Source organism: Capsicum annuum, chromosome 1 (genome assembly GCF_002878395.1).
Source record: "Capsicum annuum cultivar UCD-10X-F1 chromosome 1, UCD10Xv1.1, whole genome shotgun sequence".
NCBI lineage: Eukaryota > Viridiplantae > Streptophyta > Magnoliopsida > Solanales > Solanaceae > Capsicum > Capsicum annuum.
In genome coordinates, this window is record NC_061111.1 from 196,942,533 (window position 1) to 196,963,122 (window position 20,590).

The 20,590-nt window shown below is 33.4% G+C and overlaps 1 protein-coding gene across 1 annotated transcript; it reads left to right on the forward strand.

Moving 5' to 3' along the window:
* Nucleotides 1–1,113: 1,113 nt before the first annotated feature.
* On the forward strand, nucleotides 1,114–3,971 carry LOC107843457 (beta-hexosaminidase 2). The gene is given in 4 exon segments (NM_001324609.1): nucleotides 1,114–1,240; nucleotides 1,243–1,259; nucleotides 1,261–1,888; nucleotides 3,022–3,971. Coding segments are annotated over 4 exon segments (1,722 nt in total).
* The last annotated feature ends 16,619 nt before the right edge of the window (nucleotides 3,972–20,590 follow it).

Genomic DNA, 20,590 nt, shown 5'->3' on the forward strand with positions numbered 1-20,590 from the left:
TAACATTATTTTAAAAGGGCAAAACAAATAAGACAAAACCTGAAGGCGCCGGCTTTTTCACCGTAGTGAATATCTACAGATAATACCAAGGATTACTCAACAAGTACCATTTGGCACTTCACAATTCCGTAATCCGAGTTCCTTAAAAGGTCTTTGAAGAACATATTCTTTTAATAAAATATTACTACAATTTATATTTAGTTGAACTTTTCTTTTTACTAAAAAAAAATACCCAACTTTATATCGTCAGAATATATAATTCACAATTGTGATGAACGACTATTTCTAACCTTTAGCTGTTGGCCTGCAATCTCTCTAAACTAATCATTTTAAGTCATCATTCCTTTTAGTTTACTTCTTTTAGTTTTTTTTTTCTCCATTAAATTGATTTTTTGGATTTCATTTTATTTGCATTGGTAAATAGTATCAATGGAATTACCTTTGTGGGCTGTGGATCAACTTTTGTTTCATGTCTCTAATTTGTCTCACCAATCATGACTCATATGAGTTGTGTATAAACATAAAAGTTAGGTTAAATACCCTGACTTATTATTTACTGCTATTGGTTAAGTGCATCTAGTCAATAACCAAAAAGCAAAGTACTTAGTCAATACGAGAAACTAAACGTAAACGCTTTTCTTTATCCCATCTAAAAGGTAATGCTAATTCATGCTTAAGCTAGATTTACCAACATTATAAGCACAAAATTACAATGAATATTTGTCTAAACTATCATTTTCACTTAATTTAGTGTGCAGCAAGGATAAATTTGGAAAAAATATTCTGCTAAACATTAAAGTTTCAGTCACTTGATAATCCAAATCACAAACCAACAAATTAGAAGCAAAGACTTTTAAATCTAAAAATAAAGTAAACATGTCAAGTCTTTATATATAGTCCTTCCATCCATCCATTCAATCCAAACACTATCAAACAAACTACCTAGCTATTTCCAAAGTAATATCACAAGATTCAACAAACAAACAATACTCTTATCATATTCCAAAATTTGATATTTAGAAAATCAACATAATAAATAGTGCTTTCTTCGTATTTGTTTTTCTTCAAACCCCCCAATCCGCTCTCGGTCGCGACTACTAACGGGTCATCAAAATGAGAGGAGACACAACATTCCCATTCATTCTTTCACTATTCGTTATCTTCATTACTCAAACAATAGCTACAAATTACCCAATTAATGTCTGGCCCAAGCCCACAACATTCAATTGGCCCAACCCAAAATCCATCTTCCTCTCCCCAAACTTCACCATCTCCCACCCGACCCACCGTTACCTAACTCCCACCGTTTACCGGTACCGCCGTCTCATCCTCTCCGAGCACTACCGCCACATCATCACTCCGTCGATCAACCTGACGTCATCAACTCCGTTACAACACCTCATCATCTCCGTCTCCGACGTCACTTCACCGTTATCTCACGGCGTCAACGAATCCTACTCTCTCTCCACGCCTAACGGTTCTTCCGCCGCCTACATAACTGCCGGTACCGTATGGGGAGCCATGAGAGGACTCGAGACATTCTCACAGCTCGTGTACGGAAACCCTACTCGAGTCGCCGCAGGCGTGTACATATCCGATCTGCCGATTTTCACTCACCGTGGTGTGATGTTGGACACTTCGAGAAACTTCTACGGAGTAGATGATTTGTTGAGGCTTATCAAAGCTATGAGTATGAACAAGCTGAATGTTTTTCACTGGCACATAACTGATTCACATTCGTTTCCGCTTGTGGTTCCATCGGAGCCGGAGCTTGCCGGAAAAGGAGCATACGGCAATGAGATGATGTACTCGCCGGCGGATGTGGAGAAGATTGTGGAATTTGGAATGGAACATGGAGTTAGGGTTTTACCTGAGATTGATATGCCCGGTAAGCTCTTTTTTGATAATCACAAGAAAGCATAGATACTTTTTGGGAAGGAACAAAATTGGACTTTTGGATCTATTCTATAGTTTTAAAAAACATGGGGATGATAACTGCTTTTTTAGTTTATTGGAACTTAAAAGAAATCTTTATGGATCTGTAACAACTTTTATAAAGATATATTTATTTTCATACACAAACTGAAACAAAAACGTAGGTGGAGCACGTTTAACTTTGGAGTTTTGATGGAATGCAGTGCGTTAGTGCTGGTGGACGGAAGTAGTGTCTATTTTATGTGCTATTTAGAATAGAAATTTAAGAGTTATAGTGCTATGAAATAAAGATATTGTTATCGACTCTCAATTGACTCTTTTGGGGCAAGAGCGGGTGCTAGCTATTGAATAAATTTGACTAACCTAGAATAATATGGAGATTCTGCTTTTTGACGGATCATTCTCTATCCATAAAAAACATTTCCCTATAATGCCACTATGATTCCTTTGTAGAAATAGTGTAAAATTAGTATTGCTAGTGCTTATAATAGTGTATCTGAAGTGAAAAACAAAACCGAGTACAATTGTTCTTTGACAAAGGTAAAGAAAAGGAAATTACAGTTTTTGATAGCTTCTTTTTGAGTAATAACTTCTATCTATAATGCTAGAAGTACCATTAGCAAAAACCATTTTGGACGTAAGCTTGGAATGCGACTACACAAAAGATGATGTAGACTCATGCACATTGGATTACAAGGTACAATTATTTTGTTTAGATATATTAGGTAAGACGTACGTATTGGAACAAGAGAGGATTCTGAAGTATCTTTTAATCTATCCAATCCGGAGATCATCATTTTTATTGTATAGAACTTGAAAGAAGCTTGGGAGCATTTACTTCTCTTTAATGATATTCTTTTGGGTTAAGTACATGAACATTTTGTGTTGATGGTCTCATCTAAAACCTTAAACTGATTCAAGCACATATTGTCCACGAAAAAGTTGTTTAAGAAAACCTGTCTCTTGAAGATGAAATTGGACTATAAAACTGCTAGCGCGGTATTTGTTCAAGAATAGAATTTTTTACCTTTACAGATCATGTGAAGAGCTAGCTTTACCACTTTTGTGACTTTGCAAATATTGCAGCACATACGGGATCATGGGCTGAAGCTTACCCTGAGATTATCACTTGTGCAAATATGTTCTGGTGGCCTGCTGGAAATAGTCCAGCTCTTGCAGCTGAACCAGGCACTGGTCAACTGAACCCTTTGATTCCCAAAACCTATGAAGTAGTCAAGAATGTCATCCACGATACCATCGCCATGTTTCCAGATTCCCTCTTTCACGGGGGAGCAGATGAGATCAATTCAGCATGTTGGAATACTGATCCATCAATCCAAACGTTTGTTGCTAGCAATGGAACTCAGAGTCAGCTACTCGAAATGTTTATCAATAATACCTTACCTGAAATCCTCTCACTCAACCGTACTGTGGTCTACTGGGAGGATGTTATATTGAGTGCTAATGTGAAGGTGGATCCATCTCTGCTTTCGCCACAACATGTTATCATGCAAACTTGGAATAATGGACCAAGCAATACAAAGCAGCTCGTCACTTCTGGGTACCGTGTCATTGTGTCATCTGCAGATTACTATTACTTGGATTGTGGCCATGGGAGTTTCGTTGGAAATGACAGCCGCTATGACCAGCCCCCAGGTACTGACCAAGGCAATGGTGGATCCTGGTGTGGACCTTTCAAGACCTGGGAAACCATTTACAACTATGATATAACCTATGGTCTGACTGATAAGGAGGCTCAATTGGTAATCGGAGGGGAAGTAGCATTATGGTCCGAACAAGCTGATTCAACTGTTATGGACTCACGAATTTGGCCTAGAGCATCAGCAATGGCAGAGACATTGTGGTCAGGGAATTGCGATGAAACAGGAATGAAGAGATATGCAGAGGCTACTGATCGACTGACTGAATGGAGGTACAGAATGGTTGCTAGGGGAATAGGTGCTGAACCTATTCAACCACTTTGGTGTGTCAAAAACTCAGGAATGTGTAACACGGTTCATCCATTTACTAGCTGATCGTCATCAGTGTGTGTATCAGTCTCTTTTTTCAGTTTGTTTTCGACTTCCTCTCAGTATTCATTCAAAACCGAAAAGAGGCTTATTTATATCATCTTCTATATCTAGACATTTTGTTATTGTACTACTACCCCTTCTGTTATCACCACATTTACTGATTTGTTACGAAACAAATGAATTTGAGAATATTTTACATAGCTGTTTTTCTAATCTATACTTGCTGAATTAGAATGAACTCTCTTTCTAAACTTTAAGGGGAGTGTAAGAATTATCACAGATAGTTAGGGTGTCTTTTGTGGGAAGGAAAATGCTTTCCACGGAAAATGCTTCTTTGTAAATTAAGTGGGTTTCAAAATCGACCAATTTTTTATACTAGTTATTGTAATACCTTACGTAGCCATTATATGGCATAGCATGCTTAAATAAGACCACGTACGTGAGTCGATATGGCATAGCATGCCTAAAAGCTAGTATAAGCATTATTCTTTAGGACAAAACAAAGAGATGTAAATGATCTGATTGTTATTTTCAATGTTTTCAGGTACAAGAATCTGTATATTGGCAATAACTTTAACACAAGTTCAAGTCTAAGATAAGAACACTTATGAAGTTCCTTAACACCTTCAACACAAGATTATGAATAATCTATCCAAGAAGTGTGTTAAATTTCAAAAATGAGATGAAACAGAATTTTTAAGGCCAAGTACCCCAACTTCACGGAGTGTTCTTAAGGAATAATTCCCTCACTGTACCCAAGGTTATGAAATCTTCCACCCAGGATAAAATGACCTTCAATCCAACTATAGTGGTACCTCAAATAATTGGATTCGTCGAACTCACTCAACAACTTAATAATTTCACCGAGTTTTTGTATAGAAGAAGCGTGTTTATGCTGTCAAAGATCATGTCTATACCTGAGGAATATATCAGGTATTTATAACCTTTAATGTGTCCTTTCAGAAAGGATGCAGTGGTTTAGCAGAAAGGCGCCTATTTAGTACAGTCACGTCACCTGCGTCCAGTCTGTGTTGGACCTGCGCCCGAACTGTGGCCGCAGGTGACACTATTCGAATTCCAGTGAGCATCTGCGCTGCACCTGCGTCCGCAGGTCATTGACTTGAGCGCGCAGATCTCTCAACAACGCAAAACAGTGTGCCTTTTCCCACGAAGGGTCGCATCCCTTCGTGATGCGTTATGTATGCGTTTGCATGGCATCCGAAATGCACCCGCACTTGAAGAAAAATAATTATATCATATTTTTGGATTAAAATTTCACTTGTAAAACAAGTTTCAAATAAAATTTGTCTAAAAAGATAGATCTCATCGATCGATCATTTGACAAATTCTAATCCAAATTCGAAGCCGAGCAGAGCGAGCGACAACGACGACGGCGCGAGGCACCACCTTGTTCTTGCCTCACTATCCAAGTGGAGTAAGTGTTTCTTATTATAAACACTTACAAGTTCTCTTCTCCCACCAATGTGAGAGAATTAGTGAACTTTCCTTTAAAACAGTACACTTTTCAATTTGGTAAATCTTTTTCCTTCCACTATTTTTCCTCCATTTCTATTCATATATACACCTTGAACCTAACAATCCCCCACATGAATGGGGAATGACTATCTTTTGAAGAAATATACGGACAAACATGTGACCATTTAGCAAACACTAATTGCATCTGGATAAGTAGGTTTTCCTTTGAACTTTCTGTAGTGAACATGCATCGGATGCATTTGGTCAATCGGTAGATTTGATATCTTTGAATCGTCAGGCTTTGATGTACACCTAGACAACACATGTCACACAATCGACCTTTTACTATTTATGGTTTTCGCAGTTTTGTTCTTTTCAGTCATGAACACATCTCGATTTTATGAGAGCTTAGAGAATAGGCCTTTACTAACATTCTCCTTAAAACGGCTTCCACTTCTTCCTCACATAGGTGATTTCTAAACGTTCAATCCTATAGATTAAACTATTTGGTCAAATCTGCCAAATTTAGATAATCATTAAAAGACTTTTCATCGTAAGTCTTATCCTTGTTTACTAAACATTGTTTACATCATGAGAATAGGTTGGTATATTGACAATGTTGAACCTGTCAGACACAACTTTGTTTGATCTCCTTGAACCTAGCTCTTGGGATCTCCAGTCTGCTAGGTAGCGTTACCGTCATGCTGACTTGTCCTAGGCCTTAAATCCATTCCCTTGGATGTCCTCTCAACTCCTTCTCTAGATAGGCCTTTTGTAAGTAGATCCGACACATTATTCTTTGCCTTTACATAGTCAATAGTGATAATTCCACTAGAGAGAAGTTCTCTAACGGTATTATGTCTTCATTTTATGTGACGAGATTTATCGGCGTACATCATGCTCCGTGCCCTACCTATTGCCGCTTGGCTATCACAGTGTATACATACTGGTGCCACTGGTTTAGGCCAATAAGGAATATCTTTCAAGAAATTTCGGAGTCATTCTGTTTCTTCACCGATTTTATCCAATGCGATAAATTCAGATTCCATTGTAAAGCGAGCAATACAAGTCTGTTTGGATGATTTTCAAGAGACCGCTCCTCCATCGATAGTAAATACATATCCACATGTGGATTTTACTTTGGTGATTCAATTTGTATCACTATATCCTTCAAGTACCGCGGGATATTTATTATAATGCAAGGCATAGTCTTGAGTATATTTAAGATACCCCAAAACTCTTTTCATGCCATCCAATGAGTTTTGTTGGGATTACTCGTGTACTGACTCAACTTACTAATAGCGCATGCTATGTCTAGTCGTGTACAATTCATTATATACATTAAACATCCCAATACTCTTGCGTACTCCAATTGTGAGTCACTTTTACCTTCATTCTTTCGAAGTGCAAAGTTCACATCCAATGGAGTCTTGGCAATACCGAATTCCATGTACTTGAATTTGTCAAGTATATTTTCGATATAATGAGACTATGACAATGCCAATACTTGTGGAGTTCTATGAATTATTATTCCTAAGATCACAACTGCAAATCCAAGGTCTTTTATATCAAACTTGGTCTTAAGCATTCATTTCGTTGTATTTATGTCAGAAATGTCTCTACTGATGATCAACATATCATCCACATATAAACAAATAATGACTTGGTGATTCGGAGTGTCTTTAATGTAACACATTTATCACATTCATTTATCTTGAACCCGTTTACCAACATGGTTTGGTCAAACTCCACATGCCATTATTTAGGTGCTTGCTTTAGTCCATACAACGACTTAATAAGTTTATACACCTTATTCTCTTTTACTGGAACCACAAAACCCTTAGGCTGTTCCATGTAAATTTCTTCCTCCAATTCTCCATTTAGGAATGCTCTTTTCACATCTATTTGATAGATTTCAAGCTCATATACCGCCGCCAAGGCAATTAACATTCGAATCAATGTTATCCTTGTTAACAGCGAGTATGTATCAAAGTAATCAAGGCCTTCTTTCTGTTTGAAGCCTTTTACTACATGTCTTGCCTTGTATTTGTCAATAGTACCATCCGTCTTCATTTTCCTTTTGAAGATCCATTTAGAACCTAAAGATTTATTTTCTGGAGGAAGATCAACCAATTTCCACGTATGATTGCTTAAGATTGAATCAATCTCACTATTGACTACCTCTTTCCGAAAGAATGAATCTGAAGATGTCAGCACTTCTTTAAATGTTTGAGGCTCATTTTCTAAGAGAAATGTTACAAAATCTAATCCACACAAAGTTGATGTTCTTTGACGTGTAGTATGTCTTGAATTTTCATCAGTATGTACTTTCTCACTTGGTTCATCTCGAGATCGTTTAGACCCTCCACTAGACTGTTTATTTCTAGTCTTATACGGGTAAATATTTTCAAACAATTCAGCATTATATGATTCAATTATCGTATTTTCATTAATATCCGAATGTTCGAATTTATGAACCAAAAACCGACATGCTTTACTACTTTTAGCATATCCTATGAATACACAGTTCACTGTCTTAGGTCCTAACTTAACCCTTTTAAGCATAGGAACTTGGACCTTCGCTAGACACCCCCACATTTTGAAATATTTTAAGTTGGGTTTCCTTTCTTTTCATTTTTCATAAGAAATTGATTGTGTCTTACTATATTGAGTATTCAGTTGGCTGTAAGGATAGCCTCCCTCCACAAGCTTTGCGGTAAACCTAAACTTATAAGTAAGACATTCATCATTTCCTTTAAAGTTTGGTTTTTTCTTTCCGTAATTTCATTAGATTGAGGTGAATGCGGGATCGTAGTTTGATGAAAAATTTCATTCTCTACACAAATTTCAGTGAAGGAAGATTCATATTCTCCGCCCCTATCACTTCTTATAGTTTTAATTTTTTTCTCTAACTGATTTTCAACTTCAGTTTTGTATTACCTAAATGCATCTATTGCTTTATCCTTACTATTTAGCAAACAGACATAACAATATCTAGCGCAATCATCGATAAAAGTTATGAAATACTTTTTCCCACCACGAGATGGTATTGACTTCATATCACAAATGTCAGTGTGTATTAAGTGTAAGGGATTGAAATTCCTTTCCAAACTTATAAGGATGCTTTGCATACTTTGATTCCACACATGTCTGACACTTTAATTTATTACACTCAAAGTTTGGCAAAATTTCTAAGTTAATCAATTTTCGCAATGTTTTGTAATTTACATGGCCTAATCGTTCATGCCACAAATCGTAAGACTCAAGCAAGTAACAAGAAATTGAAATTTTATTGATTTCAATATTCATTATATTCATTTTGAATCGGCCTTCATTGAGGTAGCCTTTTCTTACATACAGTTCCCCTTTACTAAGTACAATTTTTCTGAAAATAAATACACATTTGAATCTATTTTTGTCTAGGAGTGAAATAGAAATCAAGTTCTTCCGTAACTCTGAAACATATAAGACATTGTTAAGTGTCAACACTTTACCGGAAGTCATCTTCAAGCACACTTTTCCTGTTCCTTCTATTTTTGCAGTAGCGGAGTTTGTCATGTTGATCTTTTCTTCTACTTGAGCCAGAGCGAAAGTCGAAAACAACTCCTTATTAGCACAAACATGGCGGGTGGAACCAGAATCCATCCACCATTCGCTAGGATTTCCTACCAAGTTGCATTCGGAAAGTATAGCACACAGATCATCCATTTCTTTCTTAGACTCAGCCAGATTTGCTTGGTCCTTCTTCTTCCCTTTCTTCGGGGCAAGACAATCCATAGACTTGTGGTCAATCTTGCCACAGTTGAAGCACTTTCATTTGAATTTCTTCTCAGGTTGATTGTTTTTACTTCCAGCTTTCTTTCTCTTTTTAGAGTTGTTTTGGTCATTTTCTACAATGTTTGCTCCATTCATTGTAGAATTGCCTCTTGACCTTCTTTACTTAGCCTTATTATCTTCTTTAATGAGCAGTCGTACAATCAAATCTTTGACGGACATCTCCTTACATTTGTATTTCAAATAGTTCTTGAAGTCCTTCCACATAGGTGGTAGCTTCTTTATTATTGTTGCTACTTGAAACACTTCATTCACGATCAAAACTACAACAAAGGTCATATGAATACTAAGAACATATTTAAACTGTTCAACAAAGGTATTTGTTAAAATCACACCTTCCGTCAGGAGATCAAGGAAGATCACTTGCAGTTCCTGCACTTGGAAAACAACAAACTTGTTGTCTATCATTTTATACTCCAGGAATCTTACAACGAAGAACTTTTTAGTTCCGACATCCTCAGTCTTGTACTTCCGTTCTAGTGCTCCCTATAACTTTTTTGTTGTTTTTGTTCCACTATACACATTATAGAAATCATCTTGAAGACCACTAAAGATGTAGTTCCTGCAAAGGAAATCTGAGTGTTTCCAAGCCTCTACAATCACAAATCGCTCTTGTTCAGAAGTTTCCTCTGACACCTTTGGAGCTTTCTCTGAACCTTTGAAGACAAAGAGTGGTGAGGTAGAAGAACATTTTTTGCTGCCACCTCTTGAAGTCAATACCTGCAAACTTTCTGGGTTTCTCCGCTGGTGCCATTGTCGGTGGAGCATTCGTGCGACTTGTTGTGGCAATACTAGTTGCCCCCATAGTCGTTGTAGCATCTTGCACTTAACTATTGTTAATCATTTTCCTGTCACAACAAGACAATACCTTTAGTATATCGAAATACTTATTAAAAAGTTGCAGCAACTCTAAGCACCTCTTGTTTCTAGTTTAACGATGAAGTTTTTATGACTTTCAATCATCAACCGAGTAATCTTTAACTTGTGATGAAAATTTTATGTCTTCAAATCACCAGTTAAGTTCAAACGGAGTAGAAAGCTTAAAACTTTAATCTCCAGAAATCAAGCAATACAGATTCTGAAAATTATTCCTTAAGATAGTTATTTTCAATGTTTTTGGGTACAAAAATTTGTATATAGGCAACAACAACTTCAACAAAAGTTCAAGTCTAAGACAAGAATACTTATGAAGTTCTTTAACACCTTCAATACAAGATTATGAATAATCTATCCAAGAAGTGTGTTAAATTTCAGAAATGAGATGAAGTAAAATTTTTAAGGCCAAGTCCCCCGACTTCACGGAGTGTCCTTAAGGAATAATTTCCCTCACTGTACCCGAGGTTATGGAATCTTCCTCCCAGGATAGAATGACCTTCAATCCAACTATAGTAACAGCTTAATGATCACACAGAGTTTTTGTATAGAAAAAGAGTGTTTTTGCTATCAAAGATCATGTCTATACCTGAGGAATATATCAGGTATTTATAGCCTTTAATGTTTCCTTTCAGAAAGGACACATTGGTTCTGCAGAAAGGCACTAATTCAGTACAGTCACGTCACTTGCGTCCAGTCTGTGCTGGACCTGCACCCGAACTGCGGCCGCAGGTGACAGTGTTTGAATTCCAGTGAGCATCTGCGCTGCACCTGCATCTGTAGGTCATCGACTTGCACGCGCAGATCGCCCAACAGTGCGAAACAGTGTGCCTTTTCCCTCGAAAGGTCGCATCCCTTCGTGATGAGTTATGTATGCTTTTGCATGACGTCCGTACTTGAAGAAATATAATTATATCAGATTTTTGTCCTTAAAAATTCTGTTTCATCTCATTTCTGAAATTTAACACACTTCTTGGATAGATTATTTATAATCTTGTGTTGAAGGTGTTAAGGAACTTCATGAGTGTTCTTGTATTAGACTTGAACTTGTGTTGAAATTGTTGTTGCTTATATACAAATTCTTGTACCCAAAAATATTGAAAATAACACTATAATCCATAAACCAAGGGACTCAAATACGGGAGGACGCGCAATTCCATTACTTTCTTATCTAATAAAAATAAATTTACTTTCTTACTTCCCTTGCTGTATCATTGTGTTATTGTGGATTGACTTTTGAATTTTCTAATAGTACCATAAAAACAATTACTATACAATTTCTTGAAGTCTAACGCAAGATTCAATCATTAACTCAAGGGTAAGGCTAGTAAAACTTGCTTTAGTATCCAAAATTTTGAGGCTTCAAAAATTTTAATAGTAAACTCTATGATTTCAACTTCACTTGAAATAATAATGAAGATTGTGAAATACACTAAAAAAATTTTAAAAAAAGAGAGAGAAAAAGTTATCTCATTTCTACAAGAAATATTTTAGAACTTTAAACTAAACAACTCAAAGTTTATATTAATAAATAAAGTTTTAACAACAACGTCAAGTTAATGCATTGCAAACAAATTGCTGACATCTTATTAACTAGAATTAGTCCATACTTTTATTAATAATCATGTTAATATGTGAAATTAAAGGTTATGTGTCTTCTAAAAATAGTACACCAAAACAACTACTATGCAAGAACAAATAAAACAACTCCAAATTATTACAGTAGTATTTTTGTGTGTATGTTTATGTATGTAAGAGCTCTTATTAAAATTTAAATTTAGGCCATTCAGACGTTCCTGGTACACGTAGACAGAGATTTAAGAAACTTCATCACCTTCATCTTTCAACTTGCAAAATACCTGTCTATCGTACCCAAACTTGTTGATTTTGCCTCAAATACATTTTATACAAGAGTAGACACGTTTTTTTACCAAAAAAACAGATTTTTGAATGAAGCTTCCTATTCTATGCATTCTATATTTTTTTGGTAGTAACTCTTTATCGAGAAATAGAAACCAAGTACGTAAACTCATCCGCACCGATCATGGCCAATAAATCTCTTTAGGCTTGAAGACCATTGTCAAAATTAATATTCGTTTTGATACTTGCAATGGCAATCCGAGCCGCTTCTCTATCTCTATCCCGCTTCGACCTGACCTTTTTTTTTTCGAACTGCTTCACCCACAACAACTTGCTCTTTTTCCTCTTCATCTGTTTTACATCAAATAATCCGCCAAGAAAAGCTGTTGGGGTTTGATAATTATATCAACGTAACAGTTCTTCAATGTGGGATTAACCTTATTATCTTTTTCCACCTTATTCTCATGATGAGTGCCATTTAACTTAGACTGACAATGGCAACCATATATAAAAATAAAGAAGAAAGCAACACTTAGTGATACTCACTATTTATATACTAAATTGTGTGCACTTAAAAATTATGCGTAAATATTTACTGATTTTATTTGGGAAAAGTTTAAGAAAACTTTTGCAACGTAATTACTTGTTTGTCAAGTCTAAATTAAAAATCATCCAACCGTATTTTCTACTGAAATTAACCGTAAAAACTTACCCATATTCAGAGTAATTGTAGTTTAATATTACATGCATTACTCAAAAATTTTTTCTTAAATAATAATGTAAAATCTATTGCGGGCATGTGTAGGGGTGGCAATGGTGTGGTACAAATTTTTTCTAAACCCGCAAATCTTAAAATCGCATCACATCACCTTTAAACCAATATAAACTCTCCCCATACTCATATCCGCGCATATCTGCACCGTACCGCCTCACATTTTTGTTTTTTTCTTTTTTGAAAAAAATTATAACTCCGTTGAAAATCATAATATTTTTCTATTATATCACTTTTAACTAAGAAATTGTCAGAAAAGTCACGTGTACAACTAATGATCCAATATCAAATTTTCATTAAGATGAATAAAGAAATTAAAAAAAGTTACAAAATTATTTATTTGTAATGTTACACATGTTGTTTTAAGTATCATAAAATTTTAAGTGAAAAATATAATTTTAAATAGATTCACAAGAATAATATTAATTTTTATCTTTTTTTGTTTAAACCCGCATATATCTGCAACCTGCCTCGTACCACATTATTTAAAAAAAAAAAACTTACTTAAACTCGCCTCGCACCCACATAGTCTAAAACCCGCACCGCTCCAGTGTCATCCCTAGGCATGTTACGAAGAGGTGTTTGGATGTACCTGTCAAGGATGACTCAAGGACAAGACTAGTTTAGCGTTTGCTTTAGGTCCCAAAATTTTGAGGCGCCAAAATATTTAATATGAATTTTATGATTTTAATTTCACTTAAAATAATTTTAAAGATTGTAAATATGAAAGGTACAAAATTTAAATGAAAAAAGGAAAGAAAGAAGAACTATCTACTTTTTATTAAAAATAGGAAAAATAGTCAGAAATATATTTAAACTTTGACAAAATTTACTGTAATGCGCTTCAACCTTATGGGGGCCCTATGACCCCCCTCGACTATTTATTAGTGTATTTCTGTGGTATATATTTGTCCAGTTGAAATATATTTAATTAATTTTCAACTCTTAAATATTAGAAAAAATAGTGAAAAGATGATTTTATCTAATGCAAAAACTTTTAATGAAGGGCAAAAAATTCAAAGAATATTTATAAGACCTTCACAGTTTTAATATATTATAGATATAAATATAAATTCTATACTTAGAAACTTTCATAAAAGAATTTAAAATTTAATTCTAAACAAAAAGGTTCAAAATACATTTACGATTTGAAAATGCTTATATAAATGAAATAAGTAGTTATAACTATATATTATTCTAATTTATTTTTTATTTTTTTAAAAAAAGAATAAAAAATATTGCTAATAATTTTTCTGTTGTCAAACATATATTATACTAAATAAGTATGTCCGTGCTTTGCATGGGCCCAACGGTAAAGTCAATATATAGTTCTTATGTTTGTCTCAAATAATGAAATTACAGAACATGAATCTAAATATTAATATAATAGAGTGATGGGTTCTATTGGACACAACGATAATTTGAATAAAATAAATATTTATTTGTGAATTGACTAAATAAAATTATATCATTTTAAAACAAAGAAGACATATAATTGCATAAAGTCGTGTACTTTATGTAGAGAGAATTATTATACCTCCTTCGTGTCTCAAATTACTTAATATGTTTGTTAAAAAATTTGTCTCAAAATACTTGATATATTTAAGAATAACCGATAATTAACCAATTTTTTCAACTATATCATATTAATTTAAAAATGCATCTAATTAAGATTAAATATGATCATATTAGTCAGTTTGCACCTCTTATTAATTTATCTTAAGAGTTGTATCAAACAAATGTAACTCAATAAAGAGGAATTGAAAGTTTTGGTTCCCACAAGCACAAAATATTTTGCATTAAATAATAATATGATTTAGACAAATACTTTATGAAATGTCTAACACGGTGTAATTTAGATGTAAAGAAAATCATTCATTTGGTAATATACGACCATCAAGATTAAATTACAAATATTTTAACTAATCTCTTTATAAAAATAACATACGAGTATAATTTCACGTAACTATTCTTAACATAAAGAGATCATATTGGATTTACACAAATCTTCCTTGAGAATTAAAATAGGCAAGCAAAACCTTTCATGCATATCATTTGAGTAACTTGCTTTTGATAAATAGTATGAGCAAATAGTCCATTAAATGAGTTCAAGCTAACCATTTGAGAGAATTCTCATATTCAAGCTAACAACTTAAGAGAATTCTCATATTCAACTGACCTGTATTCAAGCAGAAGTGTTCAATCGATTACGAATTGATTTGTGAACATTATAAATCATAATCTAGTAGAAATTTTTTATCCTGTATAAAAAAGTAATGTATGTTTAAAGTCTTATTAATCGCTCTTGAACTCATCTAATGGACTATTTGCTCATACTATTCAAGAGCACTTTAGAGAATTCTCATATTCAACTGACCTGCACTTAAGTAGAAGTGTTCGATCAATTACAAATTGATTTGTCAACATTATATATCATAATCTAGTAGAATTTTTTAATCCTGTATAAGAAAATAATGTATGTTCGAAGTCTTAATAATCGCTCTTGCTGGACCGCACTTCTAAAATCACACGGAAAAAAAGTCCAGTAACAGAGAATGCAATATGTTATTTAACTCATGGTCAGTTGATTAATAAATATTTTAGAGTAGTACATTCCAAAGAGTGAGTTGAGAAACATAGAAGCATAGTGAAGCATAATCTCAAGACGGTTCAGCATAACACAAATGAAAATTTACCATCAAAATAGTTTTCTAAAAATAAAAGGCAGCCTGGTGTACTAAAGCTACCGCTATGCGCGGTGTTCGGGAAAGGGAGCCACCACAACAGTGTGTCGTATGCAGTCTTACCTTACATTTCTGCTAGAGGTTGTTTCCAAGGTTTGAAGCTGTGACCTCCTGGTCATATGACATCAACTTTACCAGTTACTCCAAGGCTCCCATTCTATCAAAATAGTCGTCTGGTTCTTACAAAAAGTCCTGGAAAAGAATCCACCATTTATCTCGTGAAGTATCAATTTATTATATGGAGAGAAAGAAGCACAAGAACACCATAATTCTAAAAGTTACATAAGAACTCTAACATTGTTCTCTCACTGCCCCTTTGGACGCCTACAATCAGTTAACCTGGAAGAAAAATGTGATAAAAATAATCAAGAGCCGATAACAGATTTTTTCGGCAGATTTTACTTCAAATTAAACTCATCTTGATAACTTCAATAGTGTCCATTATAGAAGTGCCAAGGAGAAGAGTTTTACAATTGAAGTGCATCAATATTGAATATATAATAGATATTACAATCACTGTCTCCCACTATTTCATAACATTTATAATCATAGTCATGTCAACTACTCAAAATAAAACACGGGACAAATGATTACATGCGAAATAGAAAAAAATTTCACATAATAGATAACACCACTATAGACATTGATCCAAGAACTTGAATATAATTTCTCAAGAATAATTGTAGGAATTCAAGCTTTAAGGCCTAAATCTTATGTATATTCAAAGCTATTTTATGGTGGTTCTATTTTGTAGTAGGATTCTCCAAATAAAGTAAATTTATTCGCAGGACAAAGTTATACGGTTTAACGTCTTCAGTTTTTTCTAGAAAGAAAAAAATAATAGATTTTTCATGATCATATAGGTGGTTCAACTTATGCATGAGGTATGCTACTATTACGTGAAATCTGAATTTTAGCAACGACAGTTGATAACACACATTTCAGTTTGGGATCTATGGAAAAAATAAAGGTAAACGTCAAAGTTAGAATGTTGATGTGTGTTGAGTAATCAGAAGTTATAAAAACCTACAAATTAACTAATTTTAGCAATCACCTTTTGTATGTTTGAGTGCAATTAGCTCCAGCAAATACTGAATACATGCATTACTCCATGATATTATAGAAGCATAATTCATGATGTGTGAAAAGAAATGAGAATATCTTCTATAGAAAGCCACAATATTTTATAAAAAATAAGTTGTTCTTGGCCCTTTGATTTAGTTTAGAAAATGAAGCTCTTTTATTACGTGAAAAGAAAAGTTAAAGAGGTTCATTATAGAAAGAAAACGACTTGGAGGGTGTTTGGATTAACTTTTAAAAGGTAGCTTATAAGCTAAAGCTAAAATCCATAAGTTGGGAATACCCAACTTTTGACTTTTGACTTATTTTTATATTTATGTGGTCTAAAACTGAGTGCATAAAAGGACTTTATAACTTTTTCAAACATCAAAAATGATTTTAAAAAAACACTTAAAATAAGTCAATCAATATACCTGTTAGTTGCATTCAAAGATTTTTCACTCACTAAATAATCAATGATAACAGAGCAAAGATAGGTGAAAATTTGCAGAACATCATATGTCAATTTCAAATGACCAACAAATTGTAGATAAAGGATGGTTGTTAAACCGCATGACCAATAGAAGTGTATAACATAAGAGTTGTAAAGATTCTAGCATCTCTCTTTTAATTTTCAAAGATCATTATAATAACTTTCATAATAACTCATATTCTTTGAGAAAAACATGTGCAGACAACAAAAAAGTAGTTGAAAAAATATAAAAGAATGTTTTCTATGATTTTAACATAAGAAAAAAAAACACAATAATGATAAAGTTCTTTTAGTTCAGTCATCTGATAGAAAGAGATAGAATACTAATTATTGTAGCAACACAGGTATGCTATATTATGCAGACTACTATTCTCATTTCTTGTATTGTCTGTAGTTTTCTCTTTTAGGTTGTATATCTAAGTGAAACAGAAGAAAGGTAATAATTACAACATATTAATGACCTCTTCTTCGAGAACTTTGATTATGAGGATTTTCATTTCTATCAAAATAATTATTTTACGTTGACCTTCTCTAAATGATCGACCCTTTGACAATAAAATTCAAAATGAAAATTGAATTAATAAGTCAGTAGGTGACCTCTTTTCTTTTACGGGTTCAAGTCATTGGTATTTAATAAGTAAGTAAGCGATATGTAACTACAGTGGACTTCTATTGAACAAATTAAGTAATCTGCGTAAATCATGAAATGAGCTCCATATAAAATTTCATAGTTCAAAAGAAATTCAGATGTCAAAATCTAAACAACAAGTGCATTTAAATGAAGAAACAAAATACTCACTTGTATAGATGTCTACTGATCTTGTAACATTTTTTCATAACTTTTATCTTTGGCTCATGCTAATTTCACTTTTTCTCATAATTCTCAATATATAATCTCAAAAATGCATTTTCCCCTTTCTACTCCTTTAGAAGAGCTTTTAGAGCAATTGCACCTCCCATGGACTGCCCAAATATAAAGTGAGGAAGCCCTCTAGCTACTGGCCTACCTAGTGAATCACAAGAGAAATCAATAAATTGTCACAAGAGGAGAAGCATGTTCTAACAGAAATTAGAAAAGCTGTGAATATACTCCGATTGGGGTTTAATAGATTTTGTTTTTCGCATTGTCTAAATGTTTAGCAACACACTAACATACCTAGTGTATTCTCACAGGTGGGGTCTGAAAAGGATAGAGTATATGTGGACCTTATCCCTACCTCATGGAAATAGAAAGATTATTTTGAAAGACCCTCGACTCAAGAAACACATAACAATACAGTTTGAAAAAGACAATATAGAGGTAAACAAGATATATAAAATAATAAGATAGCATAAAAAGTGTTCGTAGAACGCCTAAGTGGTAGTTCTCACTACATTAGAAAATTAAGACGAAGCAAAAACTCACTGCAACTTACCTTTAATCTTCAGATACTGTTCATTGACACTGTCAACTGTATCATCGAATTCAGGATTATATCCATGAAAACCATTAGATAGATTAAAACGGGATGATCAATAGCATAGATGGTGTAGCCAGCAACCGCTATATGCTTTGCAATAACTGAATATATTATCATACAAAAGAATATAAATAGGCACAAAATAATGATAATACACCAGAAATTGATAGGGTCTGTAGATAAAGAGAGAACACTAAACCTTTAAAGAAGAAAGTGCAAGTATCACCATATCCATGACTGAAGCACAAAGCACCTTTAATTCGTACGCTAGGCTTTGGCAACCTATTTTTATAGAAAATTTGTTGGCCTTTGAAATTTGTTTCATACCACCACAAAATGCACGCATACAAAGCATCACTAACTAAATATTTCATTATGCAACTTAAAGGCTTAAGAGAAGCAACAAATTCACCCAAAAAAATAATGTAATAAAAATCTAATGGGAATCCTGATTGAGGAAGTTTTTCAAACACTTAGAGAATAAAAGCACAAATTAAACTTCCAGAGCAGTAAAGAAGCTGCTCTCAAGAGACAAAAAAAAATAAATCTATTACAAAATCAAATATGAAAAAGAGAAACATATACATCAATAATCTCTTTGTTCATTCTTATCAACTGTAAACAACTAATTTTTAACCAAACCTAACGTTTTTATATCATTTTAGTGTTTAATTTTTTTTTAGGTCTAAATTAGATATTTTAAATTTATCTTATTTTACAAAGTTTGTTTAAAAGTTTTGAAAACTACAAAAATAGAGTCACATTTTAATAAGCTTTTATTTTTATTATTTATTTATTAATTAATTGATTTAAAATAATAATAATAATAAAAATTATATTTGTCTTCTTCTTTTAACTTTTAATAAAGAATCTAGTGAAATTAATATTTCTTAATCATATTACTAAGGCTATCTATTTAACTTATTTTATTAATTTTAAATAGATTTTATCATTTTTATTTCTATTTAAAATATTTTTTTAAAAAAAAAAAACTAAAAGCTACCCCATCACCCATTACCTCCACTACCCAAACTACCCCATCACCCATTACCTCCACTACCCAAACCACCCCACAATTCCAACTTCCTCCACCCATACGCACAACACACACTTGCACACACAAAATTTCACACAAATACACTCCCTATATAACACACTCACAACACACTATAGAAAGAGGGAGAAACCCATACGGATTACGAAAAAAAGAAAGTTGAGGAGAAAACAAAAAAACCAAGAAGAAAACAAAGGAAAACAGAAAGGAAAAGTAAGTGAGAAAACAAGAGAAACAGTAAGGAAAAGAAGAAAGAAAACAATAGGGAACAAAGAAGAGCAAGAAGAAACACACGAGTGAGAAGTGGAGTTTGGGGTTTTCTCCATTCAAGTTTTTTTTGGGTTCGACATAAGAGCTCCTCTTTTGATTTAGTTCTTCATATAAGTTTTTATTTAATTCCTATACCATTATTTTTGTAAATTTGGTTATGAATCGAAGCATGAATAGAGTTATTTCCATGACTTTTTCTAGTATTCATTATGTGCAATTTATTATTTTTATATAGTTTACTTTATGTCGCCATTTATAACTAGTTTGCTATTCCAAAGTAACGTTAACTAAATTTGATTAATTTCCAAATGAGATAGTCGTTAAGGTCATTAGCATTAAAATATGTAACGTTGTATTCGGTTGGCATGCGATTAGTACTATTGTGTGGTAACTAGAATCTTCGACCTATATGCGTGCATGCATGCAAAAAGAATTTTAAAAAAAAATGCACACACATGCACATGTTTTACCACCCTAAACATTCTTATAAGAAAATATTGTGAGATGGATATAGACTAAGAAAAAAAAATAAACAAAAAAAAAAAAAAGAAGAAAGAAATAGGCAGTACAAAAGAAAAGAGTAGAATGTTTTAATACAAGTTTTTTTCTTACTATGCAAAAATTATTTTAGATATGGAGTTTGTGTTTGTTAGTATATGACGTTGATGAAGGGTACAATTGTTTTATACAGTTTTGAGACTATAGAATTGGTACAAGTTTGGTTCAA